We start from the raw sequence: 25,312 nt of genomic DNA, 5'->3' as shown, positions 1-25,312 counted from the left end.
GCACCCCCCTGTATAATTTGGTAATTAGCTTCTTCTTGGATGGGGCTACCAGCAGGAGTTGGAGTGATAGAAGTGCAGCAGGTTCGGCAGGAAAGTCAGGGTAATGATCCCTCAACGCACGCTTTAGGCAGTGACAGGTGTATTGGAATAGAAATGTAGGGTTCTGGATGTATGCTAAGTCCTCTTCGGTAACATATCTGCCCCCCTGAAATAGATCACCCATGTGTGTGATGCCAACCTCCTTTAAAGCCGTTAGAGGCCCTTTTCCCCATGCAATAGACAAGGCTGCGTGGCCAGCCAGGGGCAACGCAGGAGCGTACAGAGTGAGTTTATGCGCACGCTTGCCTATCGCCTGCCAGGCCGCGATAGTGGTATCAATGGTGTTGATTTCAGATCTAGGCGTACTGCGACGAGTGTGCGTCAGGATGCCCCCCAGCGGCACGGGGTGCGCATCACCGTCCACTACTGCCAAGTGCGGAATATAATCATGTGTTCGGAACCAATAGTAGGCATATTGTGCCTGTGCACACAAATAGTAGATATAAAAGTCAGGAGTAGCAAACACCCCCTTTTCATATCGGAGCGACAAGATATGCCAACTTATTCTGGGCTGTTTACCCCCCACACCAATCGCAATAGCTGTATTTGAACTGTTTTAAAAAACGTGCTTAGTAAGTTTCATTGGAATGTTGCAGAACAAGTATAAAAAACGCAGGAGGATAATCATTTTGATGACTGCAATTCGGTCTGCAAAGGACAACGGGAGTTGGGACCACCTGTCCACCTGCTGCACCAGAGTGCTATAGGCTGGACCGTAGTTTTCCTTTATCACCGTGACAGGGTCGCGATGTACCCAGACCCCAAGATATTTAACCGGGTCCGCGGACCACATTAACGGATATTCAAGCTGAGGCTGAGTAGTAATCGGTGTCAATGGAATAATAACCAATTTTTCCCAGTTAATGAGGAGTCCAGAGAAGAGGCCAAATTTGATATATTCTCGTATGATCAGAGACAGATGTATTTGAGGATCCCGGATGATAAGAACCATATCGTCCGCGTACATAGAAATGCCGACTGGACGATGATTGAAATTAAGAGCAGCTGCTCTGTGGCATTGCCGTATTTTGCACGCTAACGGTTCCAGCACAAGAGCAAATAAAAGTGGGGACACAGGGCAGCCCTGTCTGGTGCCACGTTCTATTGGAAAAGGCTCCGATGTGAGGCCCCCCACGCGCACCCTCGCCGAGGCGTCGGTGTATAGAACCTGAATCCACCGCGTCAGAATAGAAGGAAATCCCATTCTGTGCAGAATGCGCATCATATACTTCCACTCTATCGAGTCAAACGCCTTCGCCGCGTCGAGCATTACAGCAGCAGTGGATAATTCGGGATTCAGCACATGGATCATTGCAAAGATAGTGCGCAAGTTATGCGAGGTGGACCGCTCCGGAATAAACCCGGACTGATCCGGGAGGACAAACGGGGCATCAATGGCTGAATTTTGGTGGCCAATATTTTCGCGAGAATTTTAGCGTCCAGACTAATTAGCGATAAGGGGCGGTAGGATTCACAAAGCTTGGGAGATTTATCTTTTTTAAGAAGGGTTATAATCATTGCCTGTCTGAGGGAGGGCGGGAGGACCCCGGACTCATGCGCCTCCACGTACATTTCTAACAAATGAGGCACCAGGAGATCCGCATAGGCTTTATAAAATTCTGCTGTTAATCCATCCGGCCCGGGGGCCTTGTTATTTGGAAGAGAGAGAATAGCCTCCCGCACGTCTGTTTCATCTATGGGTTGACTCAGATATTCTCTGTGAGAGTCCGATAGCCGCACACAGGCCGTGTCCGAAAGGTAGTCATCCAGTGCCTCCTCCGCCATACTGCCCCACATGGTATATAAAGCAGAGTAGAATTGTTTAAATTGATCTACAATTTCAAGCGGCGCAAAATGTGTGTGCCCATGAGAATCTATGATTTGGTCAATCGGGTGATGATTAGACCTGAACCGCAGCTTGAAAGCCAAATTCCGCCCCGGTCTACCCCCCTCCCCATATGCCCAGGCTACATGTTGCCTAGCGAGGTATGCTGCCTCCTTGTCAGCTAAGATTTTATATTCAGCTACTAATTCTTGTATGCGCGCCAGACTGTCTGCAGCTGTGGAGTTCTGATATTGGCTCTCTAAATCCCCCAGATCCCTTTCCATTTTGGACAGCAGGCCCCTGAGGTCTCTAAGTATCCCTGCTGCCGTGCCGATACACACCCCCCTTATCGTCACTTTGAACGCCTCCCAGAGCGTGGCCGGACTATCCACAGAGCCTATATTAAAGGCAAAATATTGGGTAATAGCCGATCTAATTGCCTCATTGTATATAGGGTCCAGCAAGGACTCGGCCCGGAATTGCCAAGTGAAAGGTCGATGTGGGTTCGCGGGAATACAGACAGCCAGGCCCACAGGGTTGTGATCAGAGTATGTACGTGGCAGTATATACACCCGTGTGACCCAACCGCAAGCTTCTTCATCCAATAACCAGTAGTCCAACCGAGACCTATTGTAGGCAGGGGTAATGTGTGTACCTTGCAAAGTATCTGGATTTCGCATGCGCCAAATATCTACAAACCCCATCTCCGCCATTGTATCTCGGACACACTGGGCCACCCTGACAGTGCGCGCCCCCGCCGAATTGGATTTATCTACTCGCGGGTCGAGATGTGTGTTGAAGTCGCCTCCCCAAAGGATATCCGATTCGGGCCAGGATCACAAAGTTCTAAGCAAGTTGAGGAAGGGTGTCGGACTACTGCGTGGGCCAAGGATCCCTGCAGCAATAAAGAAATACTCCCAATCCTGAAGGGCAATGTCGGAGGGAGACCACCGGCTGAGAGAAGCAGGAGATCCAGCCAAGCAGCCACCAAGCAGTCCCAAGCAGCTCCACACACAAAGTTCACAGGGCCCGCGTCTGGCGCTATGTCAGCAGCGCTATGGTGAGGACACGGTCCCCGTGCATGGCCCACCCTATCTGGGGGCACCGCGTCTCACCAGCACTGTTCCGTGAAGTAGAGTGTCTAAATCAGAGGCTACCGCAGGCCCAGCGCAGTCCAAATCTCCAAGGGCTCCCCCCCGGCGTCCCTGCACCCACAGGCCACAGCGCCCGGAGCAGGGGGCAGCACCGCGTGCCGGCACCGAGGCCGATCAAGTGCCCAGTCCGGCGTCACAGCAAACTATGCCCACCTCAGTCTGCTAATCGTGAGCAGATCCCAGCAGTCCACTCCCCAGGAGAGGGGACACCAGTAGTCTCCTCCTGCGCGCCTTGCAACAGCTTCAAATCCACGGGCAGACAACGCGGTCGCGGGGGGGAGGGGGGTCCCACACAAGAATGTAGTGCAGCGCGATGTTGTAAGCCTCCACTCAGGCCTATCGCCGGTCCTCTCCCAAGCGCCTCTTCGCAATGTCCAGTGCACCAGGGCAGAGCGGCACTCAGCGGCAGCGGGGTCCTCCAGCGATGATCCCTGCCAGCGCGGAGTTGAAGCGGGGCGCCGCCACCCCGCACAGGCCTACCTTGCCGTCTGGAGCCAGGGGCTCACGTAGTAGGGCACGCCGCTCACACCACCAGCTCCGTTTCCAGGTACGGTCAGAGGGCCCCTAGCGAGAGGCGTGGGCAGCCAGACAAGCAGCACCAAGCCCCAAGCGACAGCAGCAGCCACCGCAACCGGAGGCACACACCCGACAGTGCCGCGGGCTCTGACCAGCGTACAGCAGCGTCAATGGAGCCCCAGCACCGCGGCCTCCGCACTGTCTCCTCCCGATGGCGTCACAGACTCCCCAACCGCCTCAGAGTCCAGATCGGCAACACCCGGCACTCCGCCCGGTCGCGTCTACCACCAGCAATCCCAGCAGCATTATATGCTCTGAGAAAGGTCCCACTGGGAACAGGATTAATGTAGGATTGATTCGGCGGAGCTACACTATTGTGCGCCCATCTTGCCGATCGCCAGGCCACGCCCCCTCTGCTTCTGTTATTATTGTGTCTTTGGACATCTTTTCAATATTCATCACACACTTTTTTCACCCAAATAAATCTGCACAATTAATACATTCGGCATTTGGACAGATCACGATTAAGGGTCTGTTCCAGGGTATGGCTTCCTCCAGTAATACTCGTCTCTCAGAAATCATACGTGGGGTAGTTTATGCAATAGTGGACCGGAAGGTGCTCGGTCCATGTGGAAATAAAAGTTGATCAGTTACAAATGGTTTCAACGGGATCCAGCACATGCATATGTGATTTTGGACATCATTGGACTGTATTTGTTTTCTTCAAAGACATTGGAAATTCTACTACGTTAATGCACAAGTTACTTACATTCGGTAACGATATATCTGTAAGAGACATTACTTAGATGCCACCGTCGCGCGCTGACGTCAGTTCTGTACACGACTTTCCGCGCTAGGAACTCAGAGCCATACAAGATACTGAGCACTGGTGCATTGAAACTAGGGCCCTGAAAGGAAATCCTTTACCCTAGAAATCATTTCGCAGAACGGGGAGGATGGGTGGGGCGGTAAGGAATCTATCATTAACTTATGTCTCTTACAGATATAACGTTACCAAATGTAAGTAACTTGTGCATCTGACAGAGACACGTTAGTGATAGATTCCTTACCTTAGAATAGATACCCCAGCAATACCAACCCCGGTGGTGGGTCTGTGAACCAAGATCACACCAGAAAGTCACGGAGAACAGAACGGCCAAAGAAGCCGCCTCTCCGGACTTGGCTGTCAAGGCAATAATGCTTAGTAAAAGTGTGCAGCGTGGCCCACGTGGCTGCCTCACAGATGTCTTGCAGGGGAACACCGCGTCCCAATGCAGTAGTAGCTGCTGTCACCCTGGTAGAATGGGTGCGCAGCCCCACCAGAGGTTCCTTTTTAGCCAGAGAATAACAGGCTTTTATACACAAGATAACCCAGTGAGAGATAGTCCTCTTGTGAACAGCCTGGCCTTTCTTGGCGCCTACGTAGCCAACAAAGGGCTGGTCATCCACCCGGAACTGTTGTGTGCGATTCAGGTAAAATGAGAGCGCACGTTTTAGGTACAGACGGTAGAGCCTCTCTTCCTCTCTGGATGGGTGCAGAGGCGGAAAGAAAGTGTGCAGTGTGATAGTTTGCCTGATGTGGAAGGCAGTAACAACCTTTGGCAAGAAGGAAGGATGAGAGCCGAGCACAACCTTGTCCGGTTGAACAGACAGAAAAGGAGGTTTACAGGAAAGAGCCTGGAGCTCACTCACGCGCCTAGCGGAGGTGATGGCAACAAGGAAAGCAGTCTTTAAAGTCAGTAAACCAAGAGGACAGTAGTGAAGCGGCTCAAAAGTAGCGCACATCAAATTAGTAAGAACCAGATTCAAGTCCCACTGCGGCATCACAAACGGAATAGGAGGGAGAAGGTGAGTAATGCCTTTGAGAAATCTATTTACAACTGGGGACTTGTAAAGAGAGGGGGGGATCAGGGAGCCTGTGAAAGGCTGAAATTGCAGAAAGGTAGCCCTTAAAATCCTCTTGGGGAAAGGCCCCCTCATTCTAAAAAACCTAGTTACGGCATATAAAGCAAGCAGAACGCTGCGATCAGAGAGGCAACACCTCTTGCTAGTTCCTAGAGTAAAAAAGGCCCGAACAGGCGGAAGAAGATTCTCATTTAACACGGCAAAGCTTTGGAACTCGCTTCGGCTTAAACTACGCGCTGAGCCTTGTACACTGCGCTTTCGCAAAGGTCTTAAAACCTTTTTGTTTCCCGGATAATGTGTCAACGCTGTCCTCCACCTTTCATCGGATGTTTGTCTGGAAGCGCCGGGATGCCCAAGGGTAGCTGCGCGCTATATAAGATTTTAAATAATAATAATAATAATTAACAGTGCCCAAAGCAGAGCCCTGCCGGGCTAAAGAAAGAAGGAACAAAAGTACTTCTGAAAGAGGGGCAGAAAGGGGATCCACAGCCTTTGCTGTGCACCATGCCACAAATGTGTTCCACCTGCAGGCGTATACCGATTTAGTGGATAGACGCCTGGCTGCCAGAATTACATCACAGACTTCAGGAGGTAAGTCAAATGGAATCAACTGTTGCCGCTCAATCTCCATGCAAGGAGGTGGAGACTGGACAGGTTCGGGTGGACAACAGTCCCCTGCTGCTGTGACAGAAGATCCTCCCGAAGAGGCAGTCGGATCCGGAGATCCACGCTCATACTGAGTAGCTCGGTATACCAAACTCTTCAAGCCCAGTCCGGAGTCACAAGAATGACTTGGGGCCGGTCACGCCTGATCTTCTTCAGCACTCTGGGTAGAAGTGGTATAAGCAGAAAGGTGTACAATAGACCGCAACTCCACTCGCGACGAAAAGCGTAGCCGAGTGAGGGCCGCCTTGGAAATTCCAACGCGCAGAACTGCTGACATTCGTGATCCATCATGCACCTGCAGCTGAGTTCGTCCGGCCTGGCGTTCAAAGACCCTGCCAAGTCTTGAACCACCAGGAAAATGCCCTGGTGTTCCAGCCACGTCCAGAGGCGCAGAGCCTCCTGATAAAGGGTCCATGACTCTACCCCGCCTTGCTTGTTGCAATACCACACGGCGGTGGTGTTGTCTGTGAACACCTGCACTACTCTCCCCTTGACACAGGGAAGGAATGCCTTCAGTGCAAGTAGGATGGCGCGGAGCTCCAGAAGGTTGATATGGAGCCTGGACTCCGCCGGAGACCAGAGGCCTCTGATCTCCGCCTCTCCCATGTGGCCACCCCATCCCAGGAGGGACACATCCGTCACCACTGTGTGCTCCGATTTGGGAAGGGAGAGGGATCTGCCGCTGACCCAATGCTGGCTCGTGAGCCACCACTGCAATTGTCGTGCAGTGCCCTTCGAGATCTGGACGTACTCAGACAGGTTCCCCTGATGCTGCGCCCACTGGAACTTCAAGTCCCAATGCAGAGCCTGCATATACCATCTGGCATGATTGATCAGCAGGATGCAGGAGGTCATGAGGGCCAACAGCCTCAAGGTCATCCTGACCGAAGCCCAGGACAAGGGCTGAAAGATCGGAATCATAGCCCGAATGTCCCGGACTCGCTGCTCGGGAGGATAGACCCGAAACTGCGCCGTGTCCAGAACCACTCCGATGAAGAGGAGCTTCTGAGAGAGAATCAGGTGACTTTGGCACGTTGGTGGAGAACCCCAGCAAATGCAGGAGGTCGGCTGGAGGTGGGAGACGACTGCCTGGGGCAAGCCCGCCTTCAACAACCAGTCGTTGAGATAGGGGAAGACTGAAACCCCCGATCTGCACAGATGAGCTGTGACCACCGCCATCACTTTCATGAACACCCGAGGGACGCTGGTAAGGCCAAAGCACAGTGAACTGAAAGTGCTTGTGGCCTACCGTGAACCGCAGGTAACGCCGGTGGGCTGGCAGGACAGGGATATGAAAGTAAGCGTTCTGCAAGTCTAACGCTACCATCCAGTCTTGCGGGTTTAGGGCAGACAAGACCTGAGCAAGTGTGAGAATCTTGAACTTCTCCTTCCAGAGGAAGCGATTGACGTTCCGAAGGTCTAAGATAGGACGCAGGCCCTTGTCCTTCTTTGGAACCAGGAAATAGTGGGAGTAACAACCACGACCTACTTCTGGCGTCGGAACACGCTCGATGGCCCCCTTGGCCAAGAGGGCCGCAACTTCCTGCTGGAGAAGTTGCGACCCCGCCTCCCAGCTGACCCGCCCTCCTGGATCCCTTCTTAAGGGGACCCTGCACGCACCTGGGGAGCGACCACTGCGCCTCTGGCCTGGTTGCCCCCTCGCTCCTCTACGCTCCTGCTCCAGAGCTCCTTGCTGAGTGTGTTCTTCACCGCCGCCGATAGCAGCGCCCCAGCCGCCGCAGGGCCGCCCGCGCAGCCTGATCACGTTTCCCGCCGCTTCCTGCCTGCGGCCCCGCCCCCTCGCCAGACGATTTGGTGGACGCGACCCCGCCTCCCAGCTGACCCGCCCTCACGGATCCCTTCTTATGTCGCCCCCTCAGCGACCGCGCAGCGGACGCGCGCAGCGGGAGCACCGACTGAGCGCCGAAGGTGCGCCAAAGGTAAGCCCGTCTGCGCCCGTCCGCGCCTGGACCGCGCCCAGTGCCAGGACCCCTGGCCCCCGCAGACCCCAGCCCACCCGCCGGACCTACGACGCCACCGAACTCTACGCACTCAACGCCGGCAGAATCCCGGGGTGCTACCGAGCCACCCCGAGACGCACCCACGGACCCTTCTGCTGCAACGCCTGCAAGTTCACCTGCATACGGACCTGCACCACTCCAGCAGTGCTCAAGACCTCGACGAGCAACAGCAGCAGCCACCTAAAGTGCATCCTGCTCAACACCCGCTCCGTCCACAGACACGCCGTCGAGCTCTGGAACCTGCTCGACACTACTTCACCAGACGTCGCCTTCCTCACGGAAACCTGGATGAACGCCTCTTCAGCGCCCGACATCGCCATCGCCATCCCAGACGGCTACAAGATCATCCGAAAGGACCGCATCAACCACACCGGAGGAGGCATCGCCATCGTCCACAGGAACACCATCCGCATCACGACCAACACCGACGACACCCTCGCAACCGCCGAGCACCTGCACTTTCAGGTCCACATCAACCCCAAGACCACCCTCAGAGGCACCCTCATCTACAGACCCCCGGGACAACGCACACAATTCAGCGAAGACATCGCCGACTTCATCAGCCCGCACGCCCTCTGCTCCGCTGACTACATCCTCCTAGGGGACCTCAACTTCCACCTGGAGAACAACAACGACCGCAACACCACCACCCTGCTGGACAACCTCGCCAACCTGGGACTCAAGCAGCTGGTGACCACCCCCACCCACTACGCCGGACACACACTCGACCCCGTCTTCTCATCCAGCAAGGACATCGCCTTCAGCCACGCCACCGGACTCCACTGGACGGACCACAGCTGCGTCCACTTCAGCTTCGGAAGGACCACGACCCACCACCACCAGCAACAGGTTGCACGCAGGAGCTGGAACAAGATCACAGCCGACCAGCTCACGACCTCCCTGAACATGAACCCTCCCACCAGCACAACGAACCCTAGCCAGGCGGCCACCAAACTCACGAAGTGGATCAGCGACTGCGCAGACGAGCTCGCCCCCCTGAGGACCCCGCCTAGCAGACCCGGCAGCAAGAAAGCCCCATGGTTCACCGACGAACTCAAGAGCTCCAAGAAGAACTGCCGAGCCCTCGAGAGAACCTGGCGCAGAAACCCAACACCGGACAACATGACTGCCCTCAAGCTCGTCACCCGAAAACACCACCAACTGATCCACGCCACCAAGAAAACTGCATTCAAGGAACGACTGGACAACAACGCACACAACAGCAAGGAACTCTTCAACATCGTTAAAGAGCTCTCCAACCCCAACGCCGGAAACAACGACATCACCCCTTCGCAAGACCTCTGCAACTCCCTCGCCTCCTACTTCCACAACAAGATCGCGGACATACACAACAGCTTCAGCACTCAACCGACGAACGCCACGACCGAACCACCGCCCCCCACCACCACCCTCCGCGCCTGGACTCCGATCAGCACCGAAGACACCGTCCGCACGATGAACTCCATCCACTCCGGATCTCCGACCGACCCCTGCCCTCACCACGTCTTCAACAAAGCCGACGCTGTCATCGCACCCCACCCGCGGGACATCATCAACACCTCCTTCGACACCGCCACCTTCCCGGAGAGCTGGAAGCACGCCGAACTCAGCGCCCTACTCAAGAAGCCATCGGACGACCCGACCGACCTCAAGAACTACCGCCCCATCTCGCTGCTCCCGTTTCCTGCAAAAGTCATCGAGAAGACCGTCAACAAGCAGCTGGCCGCCTTCCTCGAGACGAACGGATCCCTCGACCCCTCGCAGTCTGGCTTCCGGGCCAACCACAGCACCGAGACCGCCCTGATCGCAGCCACCGATGACATCCGAGCGCTGCTCGACAACGGAGAAACAGTGGCCCTCATCCTTCTCGACCTCTCCGCGGCCTTCGACACTGTCTGCCACCGTACCCTAGTACTACACCTCAGCAACGTCGGAGTCCAGGAGAAGGCACTGGAGTGGATCATCTCCTTCCTCGCCGGAAGGACACAGAGAGTCCGTCTCCCTCCGTTCAGATCTGAAGCCACTGAAGTCATCTGCGGCGTCCCTCAAGGCTCCTCGCTCAGTCCAACCCTCTTCAACGTCTACATGAGCCCCCTCGCAGACATCGCATGCCAGCACAACCTCAACATCATCTCATACGCCGACGACACCCAGCTGATCCTCTCCCTCACCAACGACCCCGCCACCGCCAGAGCCAACCTTCACGAAGGGATGAAAGAGGTAGCCGAATGGATGAAGAACAGCCGCCTGAAACTGAACTCGGACAAGACGGAAGTCCTCATCCTGGGATCCTCACCCGCTGCTTGGGACGACTCCTGGTGGCCCCCCGCCCTAGGCAGCGCACCCAAACCAACAGACCACGCACGCAACCTGGGCTTCATCCTGGACTCCTCCCTCTCCATGACCAGACAAGTCAACGCCGTCTCCTCGTCGTGCTTCAACATCCTGCGCATGCTACGTAGGATCTTCCGGTGGATCCCCACCGAGACCAGGAAGACGGTCACCCAGGCCCTCGTCACCAGCCGTCTGGACTACGGCAACACCCTCTACGCCGGAACCACCGCCAAACTCCAGAAGAGACTCCAGTGGATCCAGAACGCCTCAGCACGACTCATCCTGGACATCCCCCGTCGCAGCCACATCTCCAGACACCTGAGAGACCTGCACTGGCTCCCGGTCAACAAGAGAATCACCTTCCGTCTCCTCACCCACGCACACAAAGCCCTACACAACCAAGGCCCAGGATACCTCAACAGCCGCCTCAACTTCTACGCTCCCAAACGCCAGCTTCGATCGACCAGCCACGCCCTCGCCGCCGTCCCCCGCATCCGAAGAGCCACCACAGGGGGACGGTCCTTCTCCTACCTCGCCGCCAAGACATGGAACTCCCTCCCCACCCACCTCCTCCTGACCCAGGACCACCTCGCCTTCAGGAAGCAACTCAAGACCTGGCTGTTCGAGCAGTAGCGGACCCCCCTCCCCCAGCGCCTTGAGACCCTCTGGGTGAGTAGCGCGCTATATAAATGCGATGATTGATTGATTGATTGAGAAGTGCCAAATGATCCCCCGACATGCGGTGGTACTGAAGTGGCATGGCTGGAGGGGTAGTCTCGAAGGGGAGGGAGTAGCCCCTTCGGTCTATCTGTGAAACCCACCTGTCCGAAGTGATGGTGCGCCAGTGGAGGAAGTGATGGCGAATCCTGCCACCCACTGGCGTTTGGTGGGCCTGAAACACTGGACTAGGAAGGTTTGGAGGCATTAGTGGCAGGGGAGGTGGTGGACTGATTCGCCCGCTGGCCCAGTGACCCACCTCGGTGGGTCCCACGTCCGCAACTGCACTGAGACTGTTGCTGCGCAGGCCTCTGGCTTTAAAACCAACGTGTTTGGGTGCCCCTTCCTTGGCCACAAAAGGAGCGAAAAGCAGAAGGAGTGCGTGCCAGGACTTGGCCGTAGCCAGCGAGTCCTTAAAATGCTCCAACACACTGTCTGCTTTGTTGCCAAAAAGGTGAGTTCCATCAAAAGGCATGTCCATCAGAGTGTTCTAGACATCCCCAGAAAAGCCAGTTGTCCTCAGCCAGGCAAGACAGTGTAGCGCCACTGTCATGGAAATCGCTCTGCACAGTGAGTCGGCGGTGTCAAGGCCACAATGAATCGTGAACTTGGCTGCATCCCTCCCCTCAGCAATAGTTTGGGAGAGCACTGAGGCAGCATCTGCACCACCGTATCAAACCGAGAGTGGGAATAACGGCCCAAGAGGCATGAGGTGTTGACAGACCGCAACCCTGAACTGGCAGCAGAGTACATTTTCTTCCCAAACTGCTCCAGTTTCTTGGATTCCCTGTCCGGAGGTGCGGAAGGGAATGCCCTCGGAGACGCAGAGGCTTGGACAACCAAGCTCTCAGGGGTAGGGTGTTGGTAGAGGAAAATGGGGTCGCCCAGGGCCGAGCGATGGCGTCGGGCCACGTTCCTATCCACAGGAGACCCTGTGTTGGGCCTGGACCACGTGCCCAAAAGAACGCCTGAAAGTGCATCATTAAAAGGACAGCAGCGGCTCCGCAGAGGAAGCCGCCGACCGAAGCAGTTCTGTCAGGAGGTTAGTCCTGACGGCCACTGTAGGCAGATCGAGGTAGAGAGCCTCTGCTGCCCTATGCAACACCACTGAAAAAGTACCACCCTCCTCCGTAGCCACGGTAGAAGGAGACAGTACGCCAGGTTCTGAAGAGAAACCCAGATCACCGGCGTCCTCCAAAGCCTTTTCCCAGTCCGGTCTAACTCGCATTGGGCTGCAAGAGGGTCTTCAGACCCCTCCCAGTCCTCCCCATCCTCCGTAACCTGCTGGGCAGGTGGGAAAGAAGGAGGAGGATGGAGAAAGGGATCAAAATTCCCCATCGGCGTTGGAATCGGCGTTGATCGACACCGGTTCGGCATCATCTCCATGTCAGGTGGAAGCCTGGCACGACATCGGCCGGGGAGCCGACTGACGCCGGTGCCGTAGACATCGATATCGGTGGAGGTCGTACAAGGTCAACCGACATCACCTGGGATCCAAGCATAGATCCATGGGGTCTCGCGGCGCCGAAGCCGTCAACGACGTCGGGGCTGGAGCCATCAACGAAGAAGGGTGAGGACCCCCAGTCGGACCCGTGGGGCCCGACGAGCCAGAGAGGCAGACCATGGCTGACAGAAATTCTTGCAGCTGGGCCGGAGTCGCTGATGGAGCCGGGAAAGGCAGGTAGGCCGTCTGCAACTGCATAGGCTCTGCCGGAGCCGCGGGGGTGGCACCACCCGCACCCTCACCCTCAGCCATGTCGCCTGACAGGCTAGGGGGAGACAAAGAGCGACGGCGCTTCTTCGACTTCTTGTGCTCCGTCTTACATGACCCCAAGTGCAAAGACTTCGTCGAACAATGGTGGCAGCTCCGCGACCGGTCGCTCGACCTCCCACGGGACCGGGACCTTGAACGGCACGGAGCCGACTTCCGGGCCTCAAGCAACTTTCGGGACCCCTCCCGCAAAGTTTTCGGAGCCATGGCCTGGCAGTGGGGGCGCGACGTGGGGTCGTGGTTGCGCCCCAGGCAGTAGAGACACTCGCGGTGTGGGTCCGGCACCGACATCATGCGGGGACAAACCTCGCAAGACTTGAAACCGGGTATCCCTATACACCAGGAGTCAAAGACTCAAAAAAGACAGAGACAAAAGTCCCAAAAAACTCAGTCAAAAATCTCTGCGGATCTGCGCTTGCTGGCGTGGAAAAAAAAAAGAACTGACGTCAGCACACGAGGGCGGCGTATAAGTAGCTGCCGTGACGTCATCCCGGCGATCACGACGCCTACGATGGATGCGGAGCCGCACGACGCCACCTTCTGACGCGCAGGGGTACTGCTGACGAAAACTTTCTGGATCCAGTCTGACGCCTGGGGGTAATTCTAAGGTAAGGAATCTATCACTAACGTGTCTCTTTCAGATAATTAAATTCAAGAGAGATATTAACAAAAAAAAATGACATACTTTAGGAATCACTTCTATTTGGAAAGAGGATTAGTTTCTATAGAATGTCCTTAAGTATATAAATTCTTGATACCACCACCTGGCGTCGCAAGGAAAAAAAGGCTTACTAGAAAATTTACATAACACACTGACTGCAGAAGGCAGATATGTAATCAATATCCCGTCAAAGTGATTACAAGTTGAGTAAGGAGTCTCAAACTAGCTTTGAGAGATAGACAGTGTGTTCTAATAGTAGTTGTTTAACCACATCAGTTGTGAAACACGTCATGGCAGAATGAAATCTAAGATCTTCAGAAGTGTGCTGAACATTGTGTTCATCAAAGTAATGCAGAAGGCACTGAGGACGAGCCTGTATATATCCCCTACTAAGAGCATGCTGCCTCAATGAGCTGGAAACAAATACTCAGGCCCCTGAGCTCTCACTGCACGCCGTGTTCATCCCTGCGAGGGAGGAACTGTCAAATCACTCACAATGTAACTTTTAAATGAAATACATGCTTTAGCACAGAATCTTTGCTCATTTTAGGAGGAGAACAAGTGCTGATATGAGGCACCTTCCAAGGTGAAAAGGAAAAGATGCAATTGAAAGTCGACCACTCTCTAACCTTAGAAAGATACTTCATCCATCACTCCCGCTTCGGTCTACCTGGTGTTAAACGTTCTCCCCATGCGTCAAATCTGCAAGAGAGAGCATCCGGCCCCCCTATACACGACTCTGTGCCTCAGCCCTCCCTTGTCGCACCGGGAACCCCAATCCCACAACTCCTAGAAAGACAACTCCCTCTCCTCATCATCAGGTCCTTAGCTCCCACATTCCTATTCATATTTTGCCAGCGGGCCTCCATACTTGTCGTACGTTGCTGAAAGTGACCAGCGCTGCAAGCAGGTCACATGACGTTCTTTGTACAACAGCTCCACATAGAAAAGAAAGCAAAGAGCACTTCCAACCCCACTGAGCGTTCCGGGTCAGGCACAGAAGTTTAGCTTGTTTCTATCGATTCCGGAAAATCAAACTAATTGGGCGGAACAATCAAAATGTCAACACTGGAGATTTTGCGATTACAGGCAAGAATCAATGCTTCTTCATCTGCTATGTTGCTGCCCGGTATTTTTAGAAGCACAACACACTTTACTGAGACCAGTGTTTTTAAACCACTGAATAAACACTTGTAAAGAAGCCTGGGCTCACTGCCTGAGCGCTAACAGTCTGATGGACCTTGCCCGGCTTGGGAAATTCTCCAAAACGTCGCTCGATGCCATGAACTGTGTCATTATCCTCCACAGTGCTTGGCGCAGCTCGTCCTTGCAGTATCGATACGAATCAGCCCCTTTTAGTACAAACTCGATTTTCAGGCATTCACCTTTTCTCTTTTATTATTTACTGATTTTATGTTTGTTTTGATAGCATCCTGCTGTTATTGTATCACTTTATGAATTGCCACAAGGAAGGTTTTACACACACCTTGCTGCCTGTAAGCTGGATCCCCGCCTTCCAATGTTGGTGCCAGTGTGCATTAGGTACCTCTAGGGGAGGCTGAGACTGTCTCAGCCAGGCACAATAGATGCTATCTGCTGCTTCATGTGTCCTCGCCTTTGGCACGGGGCAACAACTGTGCAAATGGCAATTACCACCAATTAATGCTCATTTAGAGGGCGTTAATCACTGTTACTTGAGCAGTGGACAGTAAGGCTTAACTAACTGAGCACTAGACTGTTCTGTGACTGTCAGTCTTCCATGATCAGTATGTTTGTGTACATTTAAATTCTGCAGATTATTCTGAACTGTTTGTAACAGGGTAAATTGGTAGAAGTTTTCAGACCCAATGGGTTTTGTGGAAATGTTTCTGTAAGAAGCCCATTTCGGGCTAAATAAATAACTTAAAATGTGCTCATTAACTTAAACCAAACCATTGGCACATTTTATGTACTGTTGTAATTACAAAATGAATGTTTATAGAACCACAGCTATTAACAGGGGACATTCACTCATTTCCTCCATTGCCAAGCAGAAATTATCAATAATTTTCATCAGCAACTGAGAAACCTTCTGGGTATTTCAACTCAGGTTGTTTTTTGTTTCAATACATTAGTTAAAATACGGGCATATGTAAGAGGCAGTCACACCTTGTTTCATGGGTTCCTTGCCCTCGTCCATTTGCCATGGGCCATGTGAGATCAGAGGCCTTATGGGTGCGACATGTGGTATCTAAGGTGTCATTTGCCAAGACAAATATGTATGTCTTGTTGCTGTACTCTCACTACAGTCAGCTCTCACCAGGGGACCCCTTTGTCAAGATGGTGTCAGCCAATGGGTGATGAATCGCTAGGCCTTAATAACAACATTCTACAAAATGGAGTCACTACACATGCGCTCTAGAAAGCAGGTATCTCACGGCGGGGAGCCTGCGGTATAAGATCATCTCTTAACATAAGTAATTCTTCATGCTATATTTTGTTTTTAACTGAAATCACTCAATATCAAATAAATGTAAAATTGTAACGAACTGAAATATCTTTGCTGTTCTTTGATGCCTTTTATCTCCAAAGGCTGCAGGACTCCAGCTGAGGACACACAGTGCCTTTCAGAAAAGCTGTCAAATTCACAGCAAGGAACTGCTCTCGTTTCAGAAACAGTTTGGAGCTATCTGTATGAAAACAAACAGTGCTTTTGGCAGCGAAACTTTCCATCCTATAAAAATGCAACCATTGCCTTTTTTGTAGTTTCATAGAACGTGGATGGAGCTACGTTTGACACTGTTGAACGTCATGTTATGCACTGAGAGGGGCTGCAGCAAACCCAAGACGACTGGGGCCACCAGGCGCTCGGAATTAAAGGATGGAGGCGCGGCCACCCACAGCAGGTCTCCGGGGTCCCAGCTGCAACCCCAAGGAGCCTCATCCTTTTCATTTGAGCTAACTGCCCAGTCTCAGTTCCCTACTGGGTGGATTGAGGAGACATCAATGCATTCGTGCAGCGCCCGTGTTATGCAGGAACCAGTGCGGACCGGAGGCCCAACCATGCTGTGATCCGGTGCCTCCTGGCTGTGGCATTTTCCATGCAGTTGATGTCTATATTTCTGCTTCTGATTGCGGTGCCAGTTTATAAAGACTTTTAGACACGGTGAGGCTATTTATTAGCTTCACACTGTTCTCAGTATTAATTTTCATTCACTTGTGATGGCTCCATCAGAGTGTCATCTTGTGATGTCACTGGGGCCAAAGATCATGTGATGCCCTCCCCTATGGTGATGTCACTTTCACTATCCCATCATCATCATTTTCATAGACTTTACAACCTTGTTTTCACTACAAACAACCCAAACCATGAAGAGAAGCTGTACAGTGACATGAGCAATGCTCGGAATGATCTGCACAAGCTCTATAGCGGTGCACCAAAATGGCCTCCCCTTGGATAGCTCTGGCTTACCCTGCAGACCAATCACCGTGACAGTAACTGAATGATGTTTTAATAATTCCTTCAATCTCTTGAGCTGTCAACGCTGTTGTAGAGCTCCACAGAGAGTTCCGAGAGGTGCTCTTGGTCTCAGCATTGCGGGGAGCTGCTTCTTTCCGGCCCGATGTGTCTATCCAGAGGGGCCCATATAACCCCTCCTCCTTAAGGAGGGTGCCACATGAAAAGTATTGCCTTCCGCATCATGCTTCAAGTTGATTTAAATTTCTGCAAAATTGAGGAATTCTTTTCCCCACAGTCACTTTATTCTTATGAGCCAATATATGCAATTAATATGGATGGCGCTGCATTATAAAGGTTTTACCTACAGTTCAATTAATGTTCACATACACTGAGGGTTTTGCCGGATAACCTGGAGCAAGAATAGTATTTCCAGGTATTTCGGCTCCATTTACCATCTGTTGTAATAAGAGCTAATGGTACTCTTCTTCTCCCATATATATCCTGCTTCTAGCAGACAACTTTCTTACTATAACTGCTTCCTCCTCTGAACCCAACCCCATCATGTCCAGCAGAAGGAATCAATCCGCACCACCATCAATTAAGTCAAAAAAGGTTAAGTCAGAGGAATATTCCTTTCAAAAGGTTTTGGGGAAATTACATGCTATTCGTGTGATTGCAGGTGCTAGTAGTTCTGATATAAATTTCATTCATCAAAGAGGCATGGTTGGCTTATCAATGAGAGCAACTAGCAACAAATTTAGTTTTAAGGACCACACAGCTTTGATTAGCGTGCTTACTTCTGTTGTTGCTCAAGCTACTCCTATGAAAACATCTCTTATAGACCTCGAAAATAGCCACAAGCAATATAATCTCCATATTTTTAATGTACCAGCAAATGTTCAATGACAAAATTGTAGAGATTATCTGGAAAACTCCTTTCCAAAACAACTAAATTTAAAGTTTACTGAGAAGTTTGAAAAATTGATAAAGGCCATCCGATTCCTTCACATCAAAAGGTTCATTAATCTAATCCCACACATTTCATCTTCAAGGTACTTTGTCATCATCACCCGGTTATCGTAAAAAAATCGGTTAGTGAAGCACCAACCTTGATAGTGGTTAGAAAAAAATATATATACACCAATACTTTGCTAAGGAAACAATACTTCACATGGAAAAATATTGCTATAAATGAAGAGTTCTCTGCTTTGAGGCCCTCGAAAGATACAGGGCACAAATATAGCTTCTTTGACCCACTGATGATGAGAATTTAGCAGAATGTTGTATTTAAATCATTTAGCTCTCATGCGGGCTTAATTGTATATCTTGATCAACACGATCCTCTTGCAATGGACTCACAACATTCTAATGAGTTACAAAAGTTATGTTCACGGTATAATATCTCCTTGTTGTACTGATTAGCTAAGGAAGGGTCTTATTGTGTCGTTTCATTTACTTATTTATCTGGTTCCTATAATGAAACGATTCTCTGTTGTCTGTCTTGTGTATCCGTTTTATGTGAGCCACAATATATTTCAATCAGCCACTGTTATTTGCTGTTATTTGTTTTCTTATTTTCTTTTGCTCTTTAGCTATGCCTGGTTTTTGCAATCTTAAAATTGCAGAGTGGTGAGATACGCGTTCTTCAGAAACCACAGATAAATTACAAAATGTTATCAAACTTGAATAAAATTTGCATTGGGTCACCAGTTAAACTTCAAAATATTATTATTTTCTATGACTTAGGAAAATGGAAGGACTATAAATTAGTCTGTCTTGCCTCTCAAACATATTGAGACATGAAAACAAAAAGAAGATGGTATTGAAGACAAGGAAGCCTTCAATTTCTTTTCCGTAATTTCAGCCTTTCGTTTCTTCGAAATTAAGATAAATAAAAAAATACTTGCTACTGGTGGCATTAATGAATAGCCACTTGGAGTGAAGAGTGGGTAGAGCCATGAGGAGGGCAGATGGAAAAGTGGGAGGGGTGGAAGGGAGGAATTAGAAATAGGGTGGTGAGTGGTGTGCTAGGAACATACAGGGGAAAGGAGGAAAGGAAGAACAGGAAAGGTTGTGGGCCGAGGGCTAACGAGGAACACATAGTTTAAAGTGTGAGAGATGAAGAAGAGAGAATGGTGAGTTGGGGGAATGTGAAGCACACAGGGGAAAGAGCTGACAGGCACAAGAAGGCACAAGAAGGGGTGGCAGATGGGAGAAACAAATAACGAGACACCCAGGAGGGAACCAGTAGAGCAGAGAGAAGACTAGAATTGTATAGTCCTTCGTGCAATTCAAAGCAAGCACTGCCTTGGACGCAGAGATATATACCTGAACAGCCAATAACATCTTCTGAGAGATACATATCCCTCTGGGTGACCCAAGATCTAACTGGCAAAGTTTCGAAGAGAAGATTGAAACAAGACCCCAAGCCCACTCAAAGTATTTTGTAAGCAAAAGGTCTAAAAATGTAGAAGAATTACCGTGAATAATAACTTCCAAGATTTCTGAATCAATCTACAATATACTCGCAAGACTTGTTTTCATTTGCTAATTCTTATGGAATTTTTTGATTGAGTGCAGCACTTCTGAGAGGGGCCAGGAGTGAGCTCTTGAAGATGGAATCAATTATAAAACGCTTTATGGAGCACAGACATCTGTCGGTTCCTTCCAAATAAATACATTAGAGAAAAGAGAGTGTAGAGCAAAGTGTAAGAGAAAGTAAATGTGTGGAGGTCAGTATTTCAATTCCCCACAGTAGCAATTTAGCATATTTAGGGAGCTGTTTTCAATTCTGTTAATGCTCATGACTGCTAAATTGCACAATGCCTTGGCAATCTCCTACATGTAACCACAGTCAGGCTTTTCTTGAACTTTCATAATTGCATTTGTTGAGCATTAAGTCCCTGAGAGGGCCTTGGAGGATACACTCGTATGAATGACTGTGAAAAGAAGTTGAATTCATTCAGCATTTAGGAAGAAGGTTTGCCTTCTAAAGTCTGTTTATGATACAAACTGATGCGACTTGATGCTTCAATTTTATTGTGTGCTTGCTGATGTCTGATAAATATATGCAAAAATCTATCAAGGGAGAAATAGGTTTTCCTGGTATGTTCACTGTTCTGTAGTGAGGGCAATGTTATTTTACTAGCCTGTGGAGTGTTAATGGGGCACGCAGACCTCTGCCTGCTCCAGGCACGCCCATGTCGGTTACATACCTGCCAACTTGAAGAACAATCTCACAGTGTGAGGAGGGGCGGGTCTTGAAGGGGGTGTGGCCTTGTGCCCAGAAGTACCTAGGTGGCACTTTTGAACTCTGCCCCCAAGCCCTCTCCTCCCCATCAAAAAAAGCTTATTGATGCTGGTGCCGATGTCCTGGGGTGTTTTCATACCCCTTAATGGACGTCGGAAGTTCAAGGCCTCTCGAAAACGAGCTGGAAAACCACCATTTACAGTGGTTTTCAGCTTTTTTTCCCTGCCACAGTGTGATATCGACTCCTCACCGGGTGATCGTGTGCTGGCAGCCGATATTGTGTGTCACACAGTGGCACCGTGTGAGCTGGCAGGTATGAGGATACGCACCAGTTCAAATCGGGGTCAAGTGGTTGCCAAACTAAATGTCGCTTGACGGGTTTTCAAGGCAGTCACACACCTGTAGATAATCAAATACATTTAGCCTGAAAATAAATAATGACAGTAATAATAATTATTATTGTTGTTGTTATTATTAATATTATTATTCTGGTTGTTAATATTGTTCTAAAATACTAATATTTTTAAAGTCAACCTTTGGTTTTTAGATGCACTCCGCTTAAATTATCCTCTAGTTCGTAAACCTATTAAAGTGAAAAGAAACCTTATCTTACCATTCTCGCCAGCTTCTAACATTCCCTGCAAATACTTGAAAGAGCCCGACTGCTTGGGCTGTGAAACTGGTTCTTCGTAATCCTGAAGCATTCTGTACACATCGGAGTCCATATCAATCCCATTCCTCTGTCTTGGGTTTGACCGCTGAGGATCGGCGCTGAGTGAAAAGAGAAAAAGGCCAGAAATATGTCAAAGTATCCTCACAACTCCCCTGTATTTTGCAACACAAGAAAACACTTGCCACCTGTTTCGTCAAATGCTCATTTTTAATTTGATATAAATACTTATAGAACTGAAATATTAATCAACATTTCAAGCACGGTCAGCACTCATTTTTCAGACAGCAATTAGTTGAGAAGTGAGGATCTTAAGATGTGTGTATTCATGATAACCATAGAGATATAAAACATATTACCAATCTCACATTTTCAGACTCGGCTGCCAAATGTGAGGAGTTTTACCTAATTTCTGTACTCAAAAATTAACAAAACTGTATTCTCGAGGGTGATGTTTTCTCTCCGGTGAGCATATTCATCCACTTAGACTCAATTCTTGACTCTATGGCATTCTTTCAACTTGGTTTCTCGAGACAAACTACTCAGGCTCATCTTTAATCTTAAAACTTCCACCCTCTTTTCAGATTCCCTAATAAAATACATCAGATTTCACCTCACCCTCTTCTGGATGAAACCATTTTTAATGTATGGAAAATGCTCCGTAAGTCCCAAATCCCTACTAAAAACACCTTTGTGGAGCACTTCAATAATTTTGAAGCAGAGCCTGTGACACATCTGTTGTGTAGCCACAGATAAGTCTAGCAGTATATTTTGCATAATTATCTTCTTGATGACACAGAGTCTGGCCTTGGAGCAGGCTTCAGTTCTGAAACATTCATACTCTGAGTGGACAGAGTTGTCCTCAGTGTCATTAACTCTGGCAGTCCATGCCTCTTGATGCTCAAAGCCCCGATGGCAGCTTTTAATGGTTTAAACATGAAATCTAGTTGGATGCATTAAAATAAGGTTTAGGCTTTGAAGGGACAGTTTTAAATGTTCTTACAATTTACCTGACTTACGGATCCAGGTAGTAAAACTTGTTTTCCAACAAACATCTCCAGGACAAGCTGTTCCACAAGTTCTATGCCTGCTCACACACTTTAATCTGTCTCTAGAACTCTTCAGAGAACTTCTTCACTGATTGGGAAAACTTGCTGTCTTTAAATCTAATATCTCCAAAGGGCATCACATTCTTGCCTTGACCCTTGAGAAAATGAAAGCCAGGTAAATATACTACCACCTATGATTAATTTCACAATGAAAAATAATATTCATATCCTGTACCCTCCTAACCTACCTATAAACCCTGATTTGATTTCATATCTATCTTTACTAGCAAACCATGCGTCATTGACTAGACAAAATCAATTAACTTTATTCTTGACAAAATACCTCATTTGTATACAAAATTAACAGCATTACGAAAAAAAATCAATTCGAAAGAGTTTACTGTGAGGGATAAAAATATACACCTCATAATAAGATATCGAAGCCCATCTAGGCAGTTCTGTTCATGATCGCTTTTAGCAACTCACTTCTCAAGGAGGTTCTGGAAATCCACCTCACCCTTTTTAAGGAACCACTTCATGCTTAGGCCTGTCTATTAATTGGCTGCAAACAATATGATCATACTACTCACATACTTGTCATGGTGCAATAGATACCCAGAGATGGTAGATACATATGGACTACAGCGTGCCTGCTTAATATAACTCACAAGCGGACATCGAAAAATCCAAAACCCTTGAGAGACAGAGCGTGCACTCAGAAGCTCAGAGATCTTTCTCTTGGAAATCATGAGTTAACAATCCCACCAAGACAGCGTCTTTTTCACGTTATGGCGAAAATATGGATCGCCCTCCCTCTATTTTCAAACCTATTTCATTGAATGCTGGTTTCATGAAGACATAAAACTATTTCGAATGAAATTTCAATACTGGACTTTGTTAACAAATTATTTCTCCTCCATTTCATAAGCTACCTGTCTAATCTCACAAAATAGATTCTTCTTAAATGTCTTCTATCTTTTCTTAACGCCTTCAACTCTTGATGTTTACCAGCACCCTCTGTTTAAAACAGATTCTCCTCAAGCCTACATATTTGCCATATTACAAACTGTAAGCATTTGTCCTGCCTCTTCCACAAATCCTTCTTCACAGTACTTAGGCTCTAGACCTATGAACCTTTGTTCAAAGTCAGTCTTATTAATGCTCTTCTTAAATCTTTCTATTAAAATAAGGCATGTTGTCCTACAATGTTCAATGCAGTCTATACATTACTTTATATAATTACTCCCTTCACCAAATGACACAGACTCATCCTACAGTTTCTTCATACAATATATATTTTTGATTGTTTCAATTCGTGCAATCATTTTACCCTTTAATATGTTGTATATGTACACCAGTTTTTGTTGCCACAGCCATTCTATGCAACATGCCCAGCACAACTCACATTTCCAGTTTGTACTTAATACAACCACAAAATAGCAAAATAAGCAGATTCTTTGTCTTAACTTTATTTATCATATTGAGAAGGAATGCAATACTCATTTGTAAAGGTGAGTATGACCTGCCATCTCTCTCCATCTTCCAATGTGATGTGCTTCTATGGGTGTTGGATATTCTGACCCAACTCAGAGTGGTTTATTCTGTTCAATAATATGTTGCAATAATGAGTTGTTAGGATCGCATATCTGAGGCTCTACTTCCAAAAATTTAAAATATCCTCTTGAATTAATTCATTCACCATGGAGGTCCCCGAGTTAAATGTTTGGGGAATTATGTCTGTCCTCCTTTACATGTACTGTGTTATGCCTAAGAAGGGGATTTTTCTCTGAATGATATTACTAAGGATGTTGTGCTCAGGCAAAAGAGTGTAGTTGCCAAGAAAATATTTTTTGTTTACGGTAACTCAATATGACTATTGTGGGGTTATTTACTTGGGCCGCTAACGTCAGAAGTAAAGGATATTTATCTAAACACTTCCTAACTACTGCAGTGTGTTATAAGATATTATCTATTGAGCTAGTGGCTGAACTAAAAAAAGGCACGCAAGTGCTTCTTGATCTAAAATAAGGCTCATGACTTGGATATCAGAATGGCCCTTTTGAACGTATCCCCTGATCTGTCTGCTGATTGTTGGCATGATCCTGTGAAGGTCCGTAAACAACATTTCGGCAGAAACCAGTGGATGGGCTGAAGCCATGCTTCGTTTTCATCAACAAAGTGGATTGTTCTGAATAAGGTCACATGCTTTGTCAGTGCTTTGACTCCTTTTGTTGGTTGCAGTTTCCTAATAAGTGTGAAGTAAATATGAAATCTAAAGTCCCAATCGGAGCAGCCTGGTGTTTGGAGCAATATGCATCACACCTGATAAATAACAATACCCTGGAATGATTAATTATCAGGTGTGATAGAAATCCGCAATTAGGAGTTTCCCCATAGTGAATGTAAATAATTTGTAGAATTTGGTATTTTTCACAGCAAAATTATGTTTTTCTATAATTATCTGGTAAATTTTCATACAACCTGTGGAAATTGACTTGGGGGATATTAGAGGGTGAGTTTTGAATCATGATGGTGTTGTAAGCAGTAATTTGATTTGCTAGTTTACTGCATGTGTCACACCTGTCAGGAGCTGGTGCATCTTGTTGGCTGCATAGAGTCACTGTGTACCCAAGCATTAATAGCTGTGTGTGGTTGTTGAGAGTGAAGCCATTTAACAGCTGTCCCCCAGACCTCTTAGAGAGCAGGTGGGGTCTGCAGCAATGGCAGCTTCTCGAGTACTCAATACATGATGAGGTGCTTTAACAAATATTAAAAGGGAAATGCAGTAACACACCCTGTGCATCCTTGGAGTTGTTTTTTTTTTTAAAGGACTGGCTCCGGAGTAATTTGGTATTAGCTGTTGCTGTGAAAGAAGCCCACCCTCTTGATGACAGCATTATTTCGTAGTCTGGATATGAGACAGATATCTAGACATGTGAATTCCACCTGCCCAACAGGTTGATGGTTTCAAGGTGCCACACGGGGTAGATTGATGGATATTGTGCATGACTTGGGACACAAATGGGATGGCAGAAATTAGATGATAGTGTAACTTAATCACTGAGGAGACTTTTAAGGCCCAACTTATGATTTGCTTTTTTTGGACTTCGCCCTTATTGCATGTTCATTTTAGAACTTTTTGCCTTCCTCCTCTATTTTTTCTGACCTGTTTTTGTTGGTTTTATGACTCTGGGCACTCTACCACTGTTGATCAGTGCTAAAGTGCATATGCTCT

The 25,312-nt window shown here is 48.8% G+C and overlaps 1 protein-coding gene across 2 annotated transcripts in view; it reads right to left on the bottom strand.

Annotated features, from left to right (window-relative positions):
- PDLIM4 (PDZ and LIM domain 4) overlaps nt 1-25,312 on the bottom strand; it is a 598,403-nt gene that overhangs the window by 124,623 nt on the left and 448,468 nt on the right. For both annotated transcript variants that reach the window (XM_085618051.1, XM_085618050.1), the window contains exon 5: nt 20,972-21,129. In XM_085618051.1, the coding sequence (XP_085474177.1) occupies nt 20,972-21,129 (158 nt within the window). The remainder of the gene's footprint in view (nt 1-20,971; nt 21,130-25,312) is intronic.

The sequence above is a fragment of the Triturus cristatus genome, chromosome 7, assembly GCF_964204655.1.
Source record: "Triturus cristatus chromosome 7, aTriCri1.1, whole genome shotgun sequence".
Lineage (NCBI taxonomy): Eukaryota > Metazoa > Chordata > Amphibia > Caudata > Salamandridae > Triturus > Triturus cristatus.
This window is presented reverse-complemented; position numbering and strand designations above follow the sequence as displayed.